Source organism: Oncorhynchus mykiss, chromosome 1 (genome assembly GCF_057628025.1).
Source record: "Oncorhynchus mykiss isolate SJ-2025 chromosome 1, ASM5762802v1, whole genome shotgun sequence".
Lineage (NCBI taxonomy): Eukaryota > Metazoa > Chordata > Actinopteri > Salmoniformes > Salmonidae > Oncorhynchus > Oncorhynchus mykiss.
This window is the reverse complement of record NC_143022.1, coordinates 75,577,425-75,596,536: the sequence shown is the minus strand read 5'-3', so window position 1 is coordinate 75,596,536 and position 19,112 is coordinate 75,577,425. Positions and strand designations below refer to the sequence as shown.

Below are 19,112 nucleotides of genomic sequence, written 5' to 3'. Positions count from 1 at the left end.
TCCCCGACTGCAGTTATCATAATGTGGGGATGAAAAAGCCACAGTCATGTTTCATTTCCCTCCTGAGTGAGTGACTCAGATGCTATACAGAGTAGAGGCCATCCATTGATTTATCTGGAAAACTCTGCAGTCATTGGGTGGCAGTGGTGTGGATATGGGAGTGTGTGTGTTTCAGGTGGGAGCAGGGTTGCTGCCCGCACACACATAGAAACACACACACACAATCAGTGAGGTTCTCCCATGACTTTCTGTCACAGCAGCCCTGCCTGTCACCATGGCAACCCCCAAAGCTAATGTCATCTGACTGGAGAATAGACATAGGGCCAGAGGAGACATTTGCTTTGACATACACGGATGCATGCACACACATACACGCACACACACACGCAAAGACACACACACACAAAGACACATGCGCACGCACGCACACGCGCAAACCAAGAGAGACGCACACAGAAACACACTAACGTTCACATATTCCTAAAGGAGCACACTGTTTCTGAATAAAAACAGCCACTACTTGCACTTGTAACAGTGCTGGCTTTAACAAAGTCTATTAAAATGTTCTGTAGTGAAATTGTGCTCTGGGCTCCAAAAACTCAGACCAATTTGCAGAAAGACGTGGTGAAGTATATTGTAGCGACCCTAACCCAACACCTAGTGACCTCACAAAGATCTCTTGGTGTAATTTCTAAGGTGTTGGGTCAACAGTGACTGGACCTGGGTTTGAGTCCCAGCAGGGGCTATACCCCAAATTTGTTACACTATTAAAACATGTCGCTAGAATAACACACTTCATTCAAATTCACCGCCAAAATATGGAACCTGGTTTCTAAAAACAAAAAAACGACGCAATAGGACCCTGGCCATTTCTGAAGACATAGCTGGAGATCTTCAGTCCTGTCTATTGTCAATCATGGCTTCGGCATACAGAGACAGTATGGAAGAAAAGAGACACAGCCAGATGCTACACCACATTACTGGTACTACATGTACACTGAGTGTAGAAAACATTAAGAACACTTTCCTAATATTGAGTTGCGCCCTCCCCTTTTGCCATCAGAACAGCCTCAATTCGTCGGGGCATGGACTCTAGAAGGTGTTGAAAGTGTTCCACAGGGATGCTGTCCCGTGTTGACTCCAATGCTTCCCACAGTTGCGTCAAGTTGGCTGGATGTCCTTTGGGTGGTGGACTGTTCTTGATACACACAGGAAACTGTTTAGCATGAAAAACAGAGCAGCATTCCAGTTCTTGACACAAACCTGGCACCTACTACCATACCCCATTCAAAGGCACTTAAATATTTTGTCTTGCCCATTCACCCTCTGAATGGCATACATACACAATCCATGTCTCAACTGTTTCAAAGCTTATTTTTTTTAAACCTATCGCCTCCCCTTCATCTACCCTGATTGAAGTGGATTTAACAGGTTACATCAATAAGGGATCGTAGCTTTCAGCTGGATTCACCTGATCAGTCTATGTCATGGAAAGAGCATGTTTTGTACACTCAGTGTGTATCCCCAGAACACCATGTACTTCACTCGCCCCCCTACTCTGCTGAAGTGGTTGTTTGAGGTTTCAGAATGAAAGCAACCTATTTCAGTAAGGGATTTTATTTTAGAATGAATGTTTATCAAGAAAAACAAAGGATATGGGAGAGTGCTGTTTCATCTTCCAATGTCTAATGCTGTTGGGCAAATACTGCAGTTTTGAGAGCCATGGGCTATAGCTGTGCAGCTAGAAATATTTTCCCTTGGTGACATTTTGCAGTTGAAGGGAACATAAACAGGTTTGTATTGATCTGGACAGATAGAGAGAGGGAGAGACTATTGATTTTTTCTTGTGACAACGCTCTCTTCTTCACTGGTTAGCCGCCAGTATCCAATGTGCTTCTGGTCAAATTAATAAATAGAATAATGAGTTTAAAAAAAAGTAAATTAATAAATCTAAAAGGATAAGAAATAAACATATCTTGGAATTATCAGGAATAAACAGCCTTGGACAGCATAAAACACATTTTGTTGTTTAAGTGTTTAAGTGAAACTGAAGAAAATGGACACGTTGATGAATTTAATTCCTTCCCAGCTGTAACAGGGCGGTGGAAATGACGCAGTGCGGGACATGGAGGTTTCACAGCCAATCAAATGGAGAGGAGAGATAAATAATGTCCACACATCCTGAGGAGGGAGTCTTAACTGAGAAAGGAAATATCAGGGCATGTTAAATCATGAAGGCAAAAGCATGTATTCTCTGAAAAACCTCTGTGTGTTTGTTTGTTTGTGTGTGTGTGCGCGTGCGTGCGTGTGCATGCGTGTGTGTGCGTGAGTGGATGTAAGCGTGCATGTTTCAAAAGTGAGTCACGCTGAGCTATCACTATAAAATGAGCTCATAAAGGAGACATTTCGATCTCTGGTCACGTTACTTTCACATCATGTAAATGATTCCCCACTGGGTGAAGATGTGTTCCTTAATAAACAGAATTATTGTCTAAACTACTACGAGCATCACAATTTTCTTGTTTTTGAACATTAAAGTTAACTGCATGATTGATTCATTTCTAATCTAATTTTTGATTGGAGTCGTCCTTGATGTCTCCGGTGTGGGAGTTTATCCTTTGAAATGTAATGAGGCCCCTGGACGAAAAAGAAAAAGCGTATTTAGTTTCTTAATGATGAAATAACCACACAAATCCCTCCTGTTGGCCTGGCTCCAAACTGAATCATCAGATTTCCTGAGGCATAGGGTTGAATTTATGGGGCAATCTGTGATTTCACAATTTTTTAAAAACTTTTAAATGAATGATATATACTGTACATTGATTCTTGAAGAATATAACTTATAAATGCCTCATGAACAACTCCCTCATAAACCCAAATATAAGTGTGTTTAACTCTGTTGTTTGTAAACAATGTAACTGTAAACAAACACAGTATAGCTTCAAAGAAATAGTTAAAACTATCAGGCCAATTGCAACCATTATGGGCCTAACGTATTATAGCAAGTTCATCTCTTGTTAAACTGTCAATACGGGCTATGACCAGCCACACAGCTGATGTCAGTTGCAACCATTAGGCCTATTGGCTACCGTATTACCATTCCCACTAAAGCCTAGAAACTGTTAATTTAAAACCTGCTAATTGAGCAGACTAAGAACTGATGTACAGTATCTATTTGATAGTCATTCTGTAAAACTAAAATAAAGTATTTCCTCGTTTACCACTAAAATCTACTGTGGCAATTTACCCTACACATTGTATTAATTGAAAACTCATGTTGTTTAGCCTATAAATACTGTAGGTCTAATACAATTAATTCAAATTGCACAAAAATTGTATTCTATGTTGACATCAAACATTTGATGATGTATACTCCATTGTTACAAGCATACAAGTATTTTACATTAATTTATTACAGGCCTTTGATGATTTTCGATGTTCCTAACGTTCGTTATTTAATTGGTAGCGGAAATAGAGAACCTAGACGCAGAACCTAGAATCAGTTGTCTGGTATCAGAAGCCATAACAATGAGAGATCGGTTCATCTACTCGTAAATTGTTATGTGTTTTTCATTGGAATCAAGACTATTTTAGCAAGCAGGTGCATGTCATTTCCCATTACTATTGTTTTATGAAAACCAGCTTTAATACACTGCAGTTCAAGTTGTTTGTTGCAATTTGCCAATCATTTTGATGCTGATCAAATGGTTAATGGATACATGTACAGTATTTATATGCAACATAGATTAAATACTCAAATATTAGTTTAGCAAAATCACACAATTTTTCTAGTTAGTATTAATTGGGATAATTAGTATTCAAAAGAGGATTTGGGCACCCACTTTTGCTCTGATGCAAATTATTCATTAATAGTCACCAAAGTTTTGGAAGCTGCCTTCCTCGGGGTGTCATTACCAACCCATAAGAAATGCATTAACATTAGGAAATTAAAAACATGACATTTCAAATTCATATGTTTAGAATTCCAAAGCTGATTTGCATTCTTCTCTCAAGGTGAGCATGTAGGCCTGAGTACCATTGCCATGGCAGCAGATGGGTCATTACCATACCTCGGTAGCTCACCTTCACCACACATCCCTGATGACCTTACACTGCCTTTAACACCTTTACATACCCTTCACACTCATACACACAGCGAATGTTCACTCACACCGAATAACACAATCAGTGTGTCGATGCGTTTCTGAGTGTAGGTGTGTCTCTATCTGTGTGTGTGCGCGCGTGTGTGTGTGTGTGTGTGTGCGTGTGTGTGTGTGTGTGGTGTGTGGACGCACACACATACAGTGCATTCGGGAGGTTTTCAGACCCCTTGACTTTTTCCACATTTTGTTACATAACAGCCTTATTCTAAAATGGATTCAATTGTTTTTCCCCCTCATCAATCTACACACAATACCCAATAATGACAAAGCAAAAACAGGTTTTTAGAAAATGCTGCTAATTTAATATAATAAAAACGGAAATATTATATGTATGTAAGTATTCAGACCATTTACTCAGTACTTTGTTGAAGCACCTTTGGCAGCGATTACAGCCTCGAGTCTTCTTGGGTATAACTCTACAAGCTTCGGGTTCCAATTATTAAAAAAACATTTTTTTTAGAATAAGGCTGTAAAGTAACACAATGTGAAAAAGTCCAAGTGTCTTAATACTTTCTGAATGCACTGTTGGTGCATGCATGTGTGGGTGCATGCTTGCATGTGACAGAGAGCGAGAGACAAGACTATGCAACCACATTTCGAATTAGCCTCATTGTAAGGGTATACTGGGAAAATTGGTTTTCGTGTTTACCTTTCTCACGGTGTTAATAAAATATATGCAAATATGCAAATGTTTATGAAAGAGGCAAGGAAGAGGAAACAAATAATATTTACTATATTTTAAAGTGACCTAATCATTTTTCCACTGTGACACTTAAATATTTTGTGTAAAACACAGTTTGCTTACTTTTTTCTGGATTATAACGACCTTTGCTTGATTATGTAAATGCAGGTTTGACACTGCTACAAAGAGCTTCATTCAGGATAACACATTAAATTAGGTAATATCATTAATACCACTACAGCAGGAGGAAGAGAATGTGCTCTTAAACATAATTAACTTCAATTTTCAGCCATTCAACATCCACAGACCAGGATGCATCCCCAAAGAAATTCCATCACCACAGATAAATACACAACTTCACGCTCCACACGGCCCCCCAAAAAAACGAATCTTTCTATTTCCACTGTAAAATATCTTCTTGACAAATCTTCACATAATATTTATTCTAGAGGTATTTACTACTCTATAACCTAATATCAAGTCGTTAGGTTGTTTCTAATAAATTTCTCATACCCAGCCAGATGATGAGGTTTTGCCTCATCAACTGCAAAATCAATGACACGCTTTCTCCTTCCTCTATCTGTTTCCATGCATATCAAATTGATATTATCTTCCACCAACATTTTATCAGAATGTTTTCAGTAGTGCTTTTCATAACACCTAATCCTATGAAACAAGGTAACTCCCATAACCCTGGCAGGCTTACTCCGCGGTCCTGTTTACTAAGGATCTAAACACATCCAAAATATACAGGAGTCTTTCCAACACACAGCAGCAGTATCCTAGCCTCACTGTGATATTGTTGTATGTTTGGGTACTTGGAAACATAGAATTTCCACTCAGCCAAACTACAACAAGTTTAATATAACCTACAGTAAGCTTAGAACATTTGTTTGAGTCATATTAGTGATAATTTAATCACTGATTTGAGAAGATTCAACAAGTACAGAACAAACATTGGGATGAAAGGGATTTATTGACACATTTTCTATATCAAAATACAAGAAAAGTCTTTGAAATAATAAAAACTTTGCTCCGCAGATCATAAGGATCTCTACTTTCACATATTTCCTTTGTAATAGAAAAAAAGCAAAACAGTTGATCAATAAAGAGGCCTACATCATCCAGAGATTCAGAAACAGTAGAAGTCAACGTCCTGCAAGAGAGAACAAATGTAACAATGATCAAAACTACAACAATAAGTAATACTTCAGGATCTGTTGATTACCTGTGAGAATGTAGCTACTGAGCCAGAATGAATGGAGACAAACAACATGTTGTGGTAGCTATAGTGTTGAATGCGTGGAAGTTGAGGTAATACTCACGGCCGTAGGGATCGCCACAGTATCAGCATCCTTCTTAAACTTGGTAGTCTCCTTCACCAGGTTGCTGGGGAAGTAGCCGAGGATGCCCATCTGGTCCACATAACGCTCACTGTAAACCTGCCAGAGAGAGGAACATGGTGCTAGATAGATGTGCTAAAGTGTTTCACCATGACAGAAACATTCATATCTAGGGGGCAGGTTTAGGAAGAGCAGAATAGATGCATTTGTGTGATTGAGTCATATATCTGTGAGTTTCTGCCCAAATCTCACACATTCCACAACTCAAAATGATTGAACAATGTGACAGGCACAGCAAAATGCACCTCAAAAGGTATGAACCTCACGACCAACAAGATGGAGCATAGAATCACCTGATTTGATTGGTACATTGATCACATGGAATAATTTCCCTACGGTCTTTACATTTCAACATGAATTGACAAAAACGGTTTGGATGAACCATTTTCTAAAAACATATTGTGAACAGTGATGAAAATGTTTCTGTAACTCTGGAAACAAACCCGTCATCATAGAACATACACTTCCAGACCAGAAGACTCCAGTGCCCTCCTCTGGTGTGAGTTTGGAGTACACATAGATCATCTGGTCCTTCCTGATGTTGATGAATCTGCAGTCAGGAGCGGTGAAGTCATCCAGAGCCACGGCCATAGAGATAGCATCTGAGAGGGAACAACAACAAAAACAACATGAAAGCAAATTACCGACAGTATATAAAATAAGAAAATACATTGACTGTGCACTCTTTTGTCAAATCACATATAAAGCCACTATTGACTGGATTGATTGATGGGTGCATGGTATTGTCACACCCCTCAAAAAATGCAGAATGTCTGAATAGAGAACCCAAATCCATACTCTCCAAAAATGGTCTTCTGATCGGTAAGGTGCATAAAATCTACTGTACTCACATGAGCATTCCTCATCTGCACAGATTTTGCTGTTTGCCAGTTTGTCCATAAGAACAGCATTGGTGGTGGTCTGGTACAGAAATCCCAAAGAGAGGAGCAGGAGAGCGAAATGCAGTGGATGGTTCATCCTGAAGACGGTGAGAAAGTGAATGTACTGTATGTGTGTGAGTGAGTGCGAAATAACTCACTACTGTAAACTTCCACACACTTCTTCTCCTTTGTCTGGATGGGCAGAACCCGTTCATCACAGGAATTCTGACCAATCAGAGTTGACCAGCTCCACATTCCACATTCCTAAACGAAAAAGAAAAAAAGTGTCTGCAAGTTTTATGGGAAAAACAAAAGCCCTGCAGTGAGCTCTTATCAAAAACAGACATGGATATTTGTATGTTTTCTTGTTTGTTCTTTTGTGTTTGGCAACATGCAGCTGCCATAAACAGGTATATCCTTAGTGCTTTATAGAACATTTGAGATTTGAGTATGATTCAACAACATCCACTTGATTTCTCCAGAGTTCCATAAGAAACAGATAATATCTGTGAATTCTCCTTCTCCGCATTCTGTTCCTCCTCTTAAATAACACCTAATCTGAGATGCACCTAATCTGAGATGCACCTAATCTGAGATGCAGTGCCTTAGACCGCTGCGCCACTAGGGAGCCCCCTAGTGGCGCAGCGGTCTAAGGCACTGCATCTCAGTGCTAGAGGCATCACTACAGACCCTGGCACAATGGGCCCAGCATTGTTAGGGTTTGGCCGGTGTAGGCTGTCATTATAAATACGACTTTGTTCTTAACTTACTTGCCTGGTTAAATAAAAAATGTAATTCAGGACATTACTGCGTTTAGGGAATATATTCTTTCTGCCCTTCATTTCCAGTAGTTCCATTTAGGCTAACAGGTTTGTTGTTTTGCAGACTACACCTTGGTGATATCCTAGCAGGAGCCTACAAAAGATGGGCCATGTCTTCAGGTTTTACCTACATGGCAGCTGGAAATGGTGTCAGTAAAACTGGATTGATCATGAGTTCGAAAAACTGGTAAATTCTTAAACACCAGCATACAACTGGGGAAAATGAACTTGAACGCACCTTTAACTAGTAATTACTAGTGGGACACTTGTCCATCATTTCTGAACTCTGACGTCACATACTAAGGAAATTACCTTGATAACAGGATTTCTGCAGTTAAATGCAACAACAAAACATTATTTATAAAGACAATCTATTCATGTGGATTATTACCTCTTAATTTGTTAATGAGCATAATAGCTGTACTTTTAGTTTATGGTTGATGCAGCTTGTTTGCCGTTAGCCAATCGTAGTTCTCTATGAGTTTAAAGCACGTGAATGCACACAACTTGTTAACAATATTGTTTTCAGAGCCTCTCACTTGTTTTGAACAAAAGCACTAGGTTCAATCTATATAGTCAAAGATCTGCGTTATAGTGCGATTGAAATTTAAAGATTATTTCCATTAGAGCCAACATATGCAGCGTTTACCGTGAATGCAGTCTCTGCGAATGCAGGAACATCGCCTTTAAATTTCAATCACGCTATTGCGTGGATCTTCCGCGATACGGATTGAATCTAGGCCTAAATTTTATCTGCAGTTATGTCACAGATGTGACTTATTGTCACAACTTCCACCGAAGTTGGTGCCTCTCCTTGTTCGGGCGGCGTTCGGCGGTCGTCATCACCGGCTTTCTAGCTGCCACCGATCTACATTTATTTTCCATTTGTTTTGTCTTGATTGTACTGTCATGACGTTGGCCTGGGGGGTAGGTTTATGACAGTCATAAATACCCCCCCCCTTTTTCCTCTCTCTACCCTACTGAGGTTACATTTGCAAAACCCTTGGCTAACATAGAGATTCTGGGAACATCAGAAGGTGGGGGGAAATGAACTAAATTCTGGTAATCCGAACAATTGAACATATGCGGTGGTACTTAATGAATATGATGTCAGTTTGGTTGTCATCTGAGACATTCTCATCAATGATAAGATGACATAAACTCTACAGTGGAAAGTCTACACATCAGAGTTATCGGATTCACATGGAATTGTTGTTCAATTGAAATGTCTGAATATGAAATTATTTGTGATGGGATGAAATGTGATTTTAGCTTCTAAAATGTGAGATTTGGGTTTTCATAAGATAGGGCTCTGCTCAATCAGTGGCCCGCCCCTGTGAAGGGACATGGGCTATAAAACTTTTATAGGACGACGGTCCTATGTCAGAATGGTTCAGATAATAACTACAGAACGAAGCCAACATCAGCGTGAGCTTTGGTTGCGAATGGTATGAACTTTGAACTCTTATTCACTACAGAAGTGATACCTCCTAGACGTTGAGTTAGCAACAGCAGATGCAAACGAGGGTTAGGAAGGAACAGACAGAGTATCCTGTCTATCACACAACAACGTTACTACAACGTATCCAATTGACCACCAGAGACATTCTTCAAAGGACTCGGTTGGGCAACACGGCCTTCCATCTACCACCAACCTACCGAAGCGCAGCTCAGAGTAAATATTTATTAGAGGTCTGCGCGAGGAGGTCCAGATGGAACTGGCCTGTCGTGACAATAACCTCACCCTGGACTCACTCATTGCGATGGCCATCCATCTGGATAACCTTCATCCGGGAGCATCGGCATTCTCATCGCTTCTCTCCCTCCGGCGAGCACTCGGGATCAGAGCCTCTTCTCCTCTTCTTTTCCGGTTCAAAGTCTCGACTGTCAGCCATTAGGATCTGGAACCATCATACACATCACTCAACCACTCACCCTCACGATGGAGTCCAATCACCAGGAGAACATCCCCTTCATCACCAGTGCACTAGTTCACAAAATCATCCTCGGCCTCACTTGTCTCCAACGCCATGGCCCTACCATCTCATGGTCGAGGATGATAATCAGACTGGTCACCTGAATGCCGGAGGACCTGCTTCCCTGTCCCATGTGGTTCCACGTCAGTTGAGAGTCCTGTGGTTGCCCTTCAGCCCAACATCCCAGAGGAATACCAGGACCTAAGGGAGGTATTCTCCAAGACCCGCGTTACCTGTCTCTCTCATCATCGCCCCTGGGACTGTGTCATCAACCTATTTTCCGGTGCTACACCTTATCGCAGATGCATCTACCCTCTGTCTGTGGCTGAGACCCAGGCCATGGAGGATTATATTCAAGAGGCCCTCCAATAGGGTTTCATCGGCACATCCACGTCCCTACGCCGGCTGGTTTCTTCTTCATGGCCAAGAAGGAGGGAGGATTATGCACTTATATCAATTATCGAGGACTCAATGACATCACCACAAAGTATCAGTACCCTCTTGTGCCACCGAGCAGCACAAGTTCTTCACCAAACTAGACCTGCGGAGTGCCTACAATCTCATCCGCATCTGGGAGGGGAATGAGTGGAAGACGGCGTTCAGCACGATGTTGAGCCACTTCGAGTACTCGGTTATGTCCTTTGGCTTAGCCAATGCTCCGTCAGTTTTTCAGGAATTAATCAACAAGGTGTTCAGGGACATGCACGGACATCAGGTGATTGTATACATCGATTACATCCTGATCTTCTCGACCTACCTGGAAGATCACATCACCCCCGTTCGAGCAGTCCTGGAACGCCTCTTGGCCAATCACCTGTTTGTCAAGGCGGAGAAGTGCCAATTCCATCAGAGGGCTGTATGCTTCTTGGGTTACCAAATCAGCCCACAGGGAATGAAGATACAGGACAAGAAGGTAGATGCGATGAGGTCATAGCCAGTCCCAACCACCATCAAGGGGTTACAAGGGTTTTTGGGGTTTGCCAACTTCAACCGCCTCTTCATCGGGAACTTCAGTGCCGTCGCCACCCTACTCACCTCCCTCCTCAAGGGTGGGCCTCGTAGGTTGGTGTGGTCTCTAGCAGCCGACGAGGCCTTTCGTATCCTCCCACCTCCACCCCTTGCTAAAACATCCAGATCCCACGCTACCTTTTGTGGTTGAGGTAGCCGCATCTGAGGTGGGCGTGGGGGCAGTTTAGTCACAAAGACAGGGTAGCCCATTGAAATTGCATCCTTGTGCTTTTTTTACTCCAAGAAACTATCCTCCGCAGAGAGGAATTACGACATCTGCGATTGGGAGCTCCTGGCGGTGAAGTTGGCATTGGAGGAGTGGAGACACTGGCTGGAGGGTGCTAAGGAACCATTCGTCATCCTCACTGACCATCGGAACCTAGAGTACATACGGACAGCAAGAAGACTGAATCCGTGCCAAGCCAGGTGGGCACTTCTCTTCACCAAATTCGACTTCATGCTGACCTATCGCCCAGGTTCTAAGAACATCAAGGACGTTGCCCTGCCCCGTGGTGAGGGTAGGCAACAACATCTCCTCCCCGCTGATCCTCAACACTGGGGCCCCACAAGGGTGCGTTCTGAGCCCTCTCCTGTACTCCCTGTTCACCCACGACTGCGTGGCCACGCACGCCTCCAACTCAATCATCAAGTTTGCGGACGACACAACAGTGGTAGGCTTGATTACCAACAACGACGAGACGGCCTACAGGGAGGAGGTGAGGGCCCTCGGAGTGTGGTGTCAGGAAAATAACCTCACACTCAACGTCAACAAAACTAAGGAGATGATTGTGGACTTCAGGAAACAGCAGAGGGAACACCCCCCTATCCACATCGATGGAACAGTAGTGGAGAGGGTAGCAAGTTTTAAGTTCCTCGGCATACACATCACAGACAAACTGAATTGGTCCACTCACACAGACAGCATTGTGAAGAAGGCGCAGCAGCGCCTCTTCAACCTCAGGAGGCTGAAGAAATTCGGCTTGTCACCAAAAGCACTCACAAACTTCTACAGATGCACAATCGAGAGCATCCTGGCGGGCTGTATCACCGCCTGGTACGGCAACTGCTCCGCACTCAACCGTAAGGCTCTCCAGAGGGTGGTGAGGTCTGCACAACGCATCACCGGGGGCAAACTACCTGCCCTCCATGACACCTACACCACCCGATGTCACAGGAAGGCCATAAATATCATCAAGGACATCAACCACCCGAGCCACTGCCTGTTCACCCCGCTATCATCCAGAAGGCGAGGTCAGTACAGGTGCATCAAATCTGGGACCGAGAGACTGAAAAACAGCTTCTATCTCAAGGCCATCAGACTGTTAAACAGCCACCACTAACATTGAGTGGCTGCTGCCAACACACTGACACTGACTCAACTCCAGCCACTTTAATAATGGGAATTGATGGGAAATGATGTAAATATATCACTAGCCACTTTAAACAATGCTACCTTATATAATGTTACTTACCCTACATTATTCATCTCATATGCATACGTATATACTGTACTCTATATCATCGACTGTATCCTTATGTAATACATGTATCACTAGCCACTTTAAACTATGCCACTTTGTTTACATACTCATCTCATTTGTACATACTGTACTCGATACCATCTACTGTATCTTGCCTATGCTGCTCTGTACCATCACTCATTCATATATCCTTATGTACATATTCTTTATCCCCTTACACTGTGTACAAGACAGTAGTTTTGGAATTGTTAGTTAGATTACTTGTTGGTTATTACTGCATTGTCGGAACTAGAAGCACAAGCATTTCGCTACACTCGCATTAACATCTGCTAACCATGTGTATGTGACAAATAAAATTGGATTTGATTTGATTTGATATCTATGATTCGGGAGAGGTTCATGTCCATAGGGAACCCATAATCCCATCCTCCCGAGTCATAGGTCTAGTGGTTTGGGACGTAGATGTGGACATCCGCCAGGCTCTAGAGAGGGAGCTCACACCCAGGAATTGTCCTCACGAGCGCATCTACGTTCCGACAGGGATAAGGGATCGGCTGCTGACCTGGGCACACACAGCTGTCGTCGCTGAACATCCAGGTATTTCTCGCACCATCCACTCCATCGCTGAAAAGTACAGGTGGCCCACCTTGGTGCAGGATGTCACTCGGTATGTCAACTCCTTTTCCATATGTGCTCAAACCAAGTCCCCCCGGAATGCTCCAGCAGGGAAGCTCCTGCCGCTTCCCGTGCCTCAGCAACCTTGGTCACATCTATCCATTCACTTTGTAACCAATCTTCCGCTCCTCTGATGGTTTCACCACCATTCTGGTGGTAGTGGATAGATTTTCCAAGTCATGTCGCTTAATCCCTCTTCCTGGTCTCCTCATTTGCTCAGGTCGCTGAGGCACTCTTCCAGCAGGTCATCCGGCATTATGGCCTTCCGGAGGACATTGTTTCTGACCGAAGCCCCGAATTCACATTACGAGTATGGAAGGCCTTCATGGAGAAGCTCGGGGTCACGGTCAGCCTCACTTCCGGATATCGGCCTCAGTCCATCGGGCAGGTGGAGAGGATGAACCAGGAGCTGGGGAGGTTCCTGAGAAGTCATTGTCAGGACCAGCAGGGTGAGTGGGCACGATTCCTTCCCTGGGCAGAGTACGCCCAGAACCCCCTACGTCACTCCTCCACTGGGTTGACCCCCTTCGAATGTGTTTTGGGTTTCCAGCCGGCCCTGGCCCCATGGACCCCGTGCCAGACCGCGGCTCCTGCGGTAGATGAGTGGTTCCGGCGCATGGAGGGGGTGTGATGCGAAGCACACGTGAGACTCCAGCATGCCGTCCATTGTCAGAAGGAACAGGCAGACTGCCACCACAGTGAGACCCCTGTGTTCCAACCTGGGGACCACATTTGGCTCTCTACCAGGAACCTCCCACTCAGTCTGCCCTGCAAGAATCTGAGCCCCCGGTTTGTAGGGCCGTTCAAGGTTCTCCGGAGGGTCAATGAGGAGACATACAGGTTACAAATACCCAGTCACTATTGTATCTTACCCTCTTTTCGTGTGTCCCTTTTCAGGCCGGTGGTCCCTCGTCCCCTAGCTGATAGTGTCCCCTTCAACACACCTCCACCCCCCCGGACGTGGAGGGGGCCCCTACTGAACTCCCGATGTCATGGGGTTGAGCTCCAGTATCTGGTGGATTGGGAGGGGTATGGCCCAGAGGAGTGATGTTGGGATCCGGTGGAAATCATCCGTGATTTCCACTTTCGCCGCCCCTGACCGACCAGCTCCTCGAGGTCGTCCCTCTGGTCGGTGTCATCCTGCGGCTGGAGATGTGCGTCAGAGGGTGGGTACTGTCACATCTTCTGCTGCTCCTCCCATCCAGCTTACGACGTTCGCCGGAATACGAACCACCAGTCCTGGGATTCATCATTACACGCACCTGTTAATCATTATGATTCACACCTGGACTTACCTTCCTAATTTCCTACCCTTTATATGTCACTCTCTTATGTTCACTCACCAGTTGGTATTATTCTTGTGTAGCCACATGGATTTGTCTCATTCCAGGTTTTGGTTTATTAAATGTTTCACCTGCTTCCAAACTCACAGCTCCATTATTACAATGCTACAACTTAAACAAGTTGTAAATGCAACAAGTACTGATATTGTATCATATAATAGCACTAAAAACTTTGCAAGAAAATAGAATCTGAGACATTATTGGTGCAATAAATGTTGACTAATTATTTATGGAAATAAATTACCTAAAAATAGGGTTTTGTAAAACCTGGTGGATTGTAGTATGACATTGAAATATCTGAAAACAAATGTAGTCAGTTATAATAGAACTTCCAAAACAGCGTTCAGTGAAACAGAATAAAATGTGCAGCACAATAAACACTGCAATTAGCTAACACAGAAAAGATGACAATTAAAAGCACACACAGCAAGCTACCAGTTATCATTAATTTTAAAAACATTTAATTGTACTGCAGTTTTATTGCAGTTTAATGGCAGTACATGTTTGTAATGGTATTATTGTGCATGTTTCTTTAATGCTGGCAGCCTAGAACAAATGTTATGGAAGCGATTGTGCACTTTTCAATTGGGTGGACTGCAACTACAAAAGACACTGCCATACCCGTATTAAAAGCAAAAGCATTTATAGTATCGGAGATTCTCTAAATTAGGGACCATCTCTGATAGCTATAGGACCACAAAGACTGTCAAATGTAATATTTGGGGGTGAAATATATCACATTTATTAGTAAAAAAAATGGTATTTCAACACCTGCTGAATTTTAAAAACCTCAAATGGCCCTACTCCTAAAAAGGTTCATCGGGACGGATAAGCTGAAGTGGACTCAGCCCGGGTACCATTAGCCGGAGCTCAGAGTAATATGATTCTGGCGGACTCGGGAAGTCCGAATCCATGCCGAGTCTTATGTGCAATGGGTGCATGGCCCACAAACACTCTACCCATGTTTTGATAGATGTCTATTAATTGAGTAGCATTTAGATAACTGGTCAGTAGTTCAATCAGGTTTCAACCAAAAAACAGATATCAACCAAAAAAAGGCATATTTTTCATGAAGTATTTTCGATATCATCAAAAACACCTCTTAGTAAAGATCTCTATAGATCGGTGTCCTGCTCTCGGTTGATGGTTGAGCTAATGTGCACTAATGCGATTAGCATGACGTAAGTAACAAGAGCATTTCCCAGGACATAGACTTATCTGATATTGTCAGGAAGCTTACATTTTGTTAATCTAACTGCACTGTCCAATTTACAGTAGCTATTACAGTGAAATAATACCATGTATTGTTTGAGGAGAGGGCACAGTTATTAATAAACATTTTTGACACATTTGGGGAGTCTTGATACTAAATGTTGAACAGAAATGCAATGGTTCATTGGATCAGTCTAAAGCTTTGCTCATACACTGCTGCCATTTACTGGCCAAAATCTAAATTGTGCCTGGGCTGGAATAATACATTATGGCCTTTCTCTTGCATTTCAAAGATGGTACAAAAAAAAAATACAAAAATGGCATGTTTTTTTATTATCTTTTACAAGATCTAATATGTTATATTCTCCTACATTCATTTCACATTTCCACAAACTTCAAAGTGTTTCTTTTCAAATGGTAGCAAGAATATGCATATCCTTGCTTCAGGTCCTGAACTACAGGCAGTTAGATTTGGGTATGTCATTTTAGGAGAAAATTGAAAAAAGGGTAGGATCCTTCTGCCTTTGATCTGGTTATAAGACGTTCTGACCAGATTTCAACCAGTAAATTACATCTTTATCACATCGTATACCCACTGGATTGTGATCAAAACCATTTTTCTTTGGGTGATGGGGGAGTGGGGGTCTAAAACTTAAGTCATATCATGCAATTTTAGCATTTATAAAATGTGTTTTTTTTTTATTTCCAGACTATTGGAAAAGGTGCAAAAACAGGTGCAAAAAGGTGCAAAAACATTATTTGTTCCATGCTCAGGCAGCCAAGTTTAGCGAGAGATGGAAGAGGAAGCGAGACACCCCACTCATGGTTTTTTTCTGGTTCAATGAAAGTCAATGAACTAAGTAGACCAGACCAAGCTGCTATTGCATCGGTGTCTATGGGAGACCCACCCGGTTAAGTAGACCGGAACAGACCCAAAAAACGATACCGATAACCGCTATAAAACATTTTTTAAAAGCATTTTTAAGCATTCTAGTACAGTTAAATAGTTAACACACACACATGGACGCAGCGGTCTAAGGCAGCGGTGCATGGACACTGCATCTCAGTGCAAGAGGCGTCATTACAGTCCCTGGTTCGAATCCAGGCTTTATCACATCCAGCCGTGATTGGGAGTCCCATAGGACGGCGCACAATTGGCCCAGAGTCGTTTGGGGTAGGCCGTCATTGTAAATAAGAATTTGTTCTTATCTGACTTGCCTAGTTAAATAAAGGTTACACACACACACTGACCAAAAGTTATTTTGTTGGATTTACATGTGTCCCCATTACCTGTAAAACATCATCAAAACCTATTTATTTCACTTACTTGCTGTGCTGTTTCGTTGTTCATTTGTTCAGTCGTTTCATTCTCAACCAGAATTTATATGGAACGCAATTTGGGTCTCTGCATGTAAAAAAAAGCATGTGTCAAATAACACTATTTGACGTGTCAGGACCTGACCAATCAGGACCTGAATATGACTGCATGTCACATAATATTTTTATGCAATCATTCGTTTTTTAAGTAGTTATTATACATTGATTACGCTATCACTCGTATTTCATATGTCACAATGATGCATCGATACGTATGCTATGACGCTGTTAAAGTTGTCTCGAGCACCTACAGTGCTGGTAATAAAAAAAAAGCTAGCTAGAATTATTTTATTTTTTAAATTGAACCTTTATTTACATAGGAAAGTCAGTTATTAAGAACAAATTCTTATTTACAATGACGTCCTACCCGGGCCAAACGCGGACGACGCTGGGCCAATTGTGCACCGCCCTATGGGGCTCACAATCACGGCCGGATGTGATGCAGCCTAGCTCATGGATGCAAACAATGTTCTTCCCCAAAATAGAGAAATTACATAATCTGTTTCAGTAGCTATAGTTAGCTAGCTAACTAAATAGCTAGGTGTGATCATCTAAAATAACCCTAATTTATAAGACACTTCTAATTTGATTAATGGTGGTCAGGCCCCATCTATGTGAAGCTAGCCACAATAAGGAACAGCCACATAGTGGACTTCGTGGTTAGCCTTCAAAATAAAATAATGTCGTTGACAGTGATGCAAATGCATGCAAATAGTAGAATTATGCCACAATTAAAAAGATCATGCTAAACGAGGTTGGAATGTTGTTATATATAATAATTTGTTCATTTTGCAAAAATCTCCTGAAATCACACTGGATCTATTGTAGCGACCCGCACAGACAGCTGTGTGTTATGTGTTAGGCTATTAGTGGGTTGTGTTGTACTTACCAGTGTTTGCGGGGTCCGACATGGCAATCAACCTGCTATCTGCCAATCATGGGAATGTCTGGAATGTTCTGATGCCGGGCATCCTGGTGGTTGGTGGAGTGGGGTTGGGCAGGGGGATGGAGCATTGGAAGTTAAGACCAGGTTTAGCCTTTGTTCTCTCTCTTATGTCTGGCCTTCACAAGAGAAGGTCACAGTTGGCTTGTGGGTTATTGTTCATTTATTTGGCGTGGGCTACGGTCAAACAGTGGCCTGTGTAAAGTTGGGTTAATAAACCGTCAATTTGTAAACTCAAACCTCTGTCTGGACAATTGTTCCTTTATGATCTAGTCGGGTCATTACAGTATTATACTTTAGAATAGCATTGGTGGCATACTTATTTCACTGTACAGCCTTACCTGTGTTTGTGGATCAATGACATGGGATATTAGTCTACTCAGTGACACCCAGAGAACATTAGAATCGTAGCTCTTATTGTGGGACTCTGAAACAACTGTGAGTTGAGACACATTTATTGTCAACCTATGTGTATTGAACATTCCTGAGGAAAAACAGTACTGAGTGGATGTTTTGGAGTCTGATAACTCTGAGGAGGGCGTTGGGAAAAAATATCTTGTGTATTGAGTAGACTGTTACCCCATTTAATTGATCCCCAATCCTTAGGTAAATCTGTACAGTGCAATATGAATGTCAATACACACAATAGGCTGACCTTGGAGGTGATTTCATACAGTCACAGTCCCGCAATAAGGGCTAAAACTAATATTTGCGTAAACTCTTCACAGTTGTCTTCTGTGAGTGTCACCGAGTAGACTGATACCCCATTTCCTTGGTTCACATTCCAACCTTGTTAACATTATCTAGTCTAAATATGGCATGATTCCACCAATTGTAACCTTCTGCATCACTTTCAAAGAGGTCCTTTTATTTTGAAGGCAAACCGCAAATTCCACTATTGTGCCTAATCCTTATTGTGGCTAGCTTCACAATACTGTCAGGTCGAGCCTCACTAGCCAGATGAAGCAAGCTGGCTGCTTATTACGTCAGCTTTGGGCAACAGGGTTAAGTAGCTGGCTAGCTATTTATTTTCATGAACTGAAGTTCAATTTCAATGGGCGAACAACAAGTGGCTACCTAGTTAATATTTACTCACAAGGATTCCTAAATCATTGCTAAGAATAGTGAAAATGACTGAAGTTTCTTC

The 19,112-nt window shown here is 42.4% G+C and overlaps 1 protein-coding gene across 2 annotated transcripts; it reads right to left on the bottom strand.

Annotated features, from left to right (window-relative positions):
- Positions 1-5,802: 5,802 nt before the first annotated feature.
- LOC110528865 (otoraplin) lies at positions 5,803-17,084 on the bottom strand. 2 transcript variants are annotated; one of them, XR_016497101.1, is made up of 5 exons: positions 16,973-17,084; positions 7,100-7,393; positions 6,692-6,850; positions 6,171-6,287; positions 5,803-6,001 (listed from the first exon to the last, which is right to left on the bottom strand). XR_016497101.1 is itself a non-coding variant. In XM_021611028.3 (5 exons), the coding sequence occupies exons 2-5, from the start codon at positions 7,224-7,226 to the stop codon at positions 5,978-5,980; spliced, it is 408 nt and encodes a 135-aa protein (XP_021466703.1). In that variant the 5' UTR covers positions 7,227-7,393; positions 16,973-17,084; the 3' UTR covers positions 5,803-5,977. The 2 variants fall into 2 exon arrangements, 1 of the variants encoding a protein (XP_021466703.1); XM_021611028.3 differs by having other exon boundaries at positions 6,711-6,850.
- Positions 17,085-19,112: the final 2,028 nt, after the last annotated feature.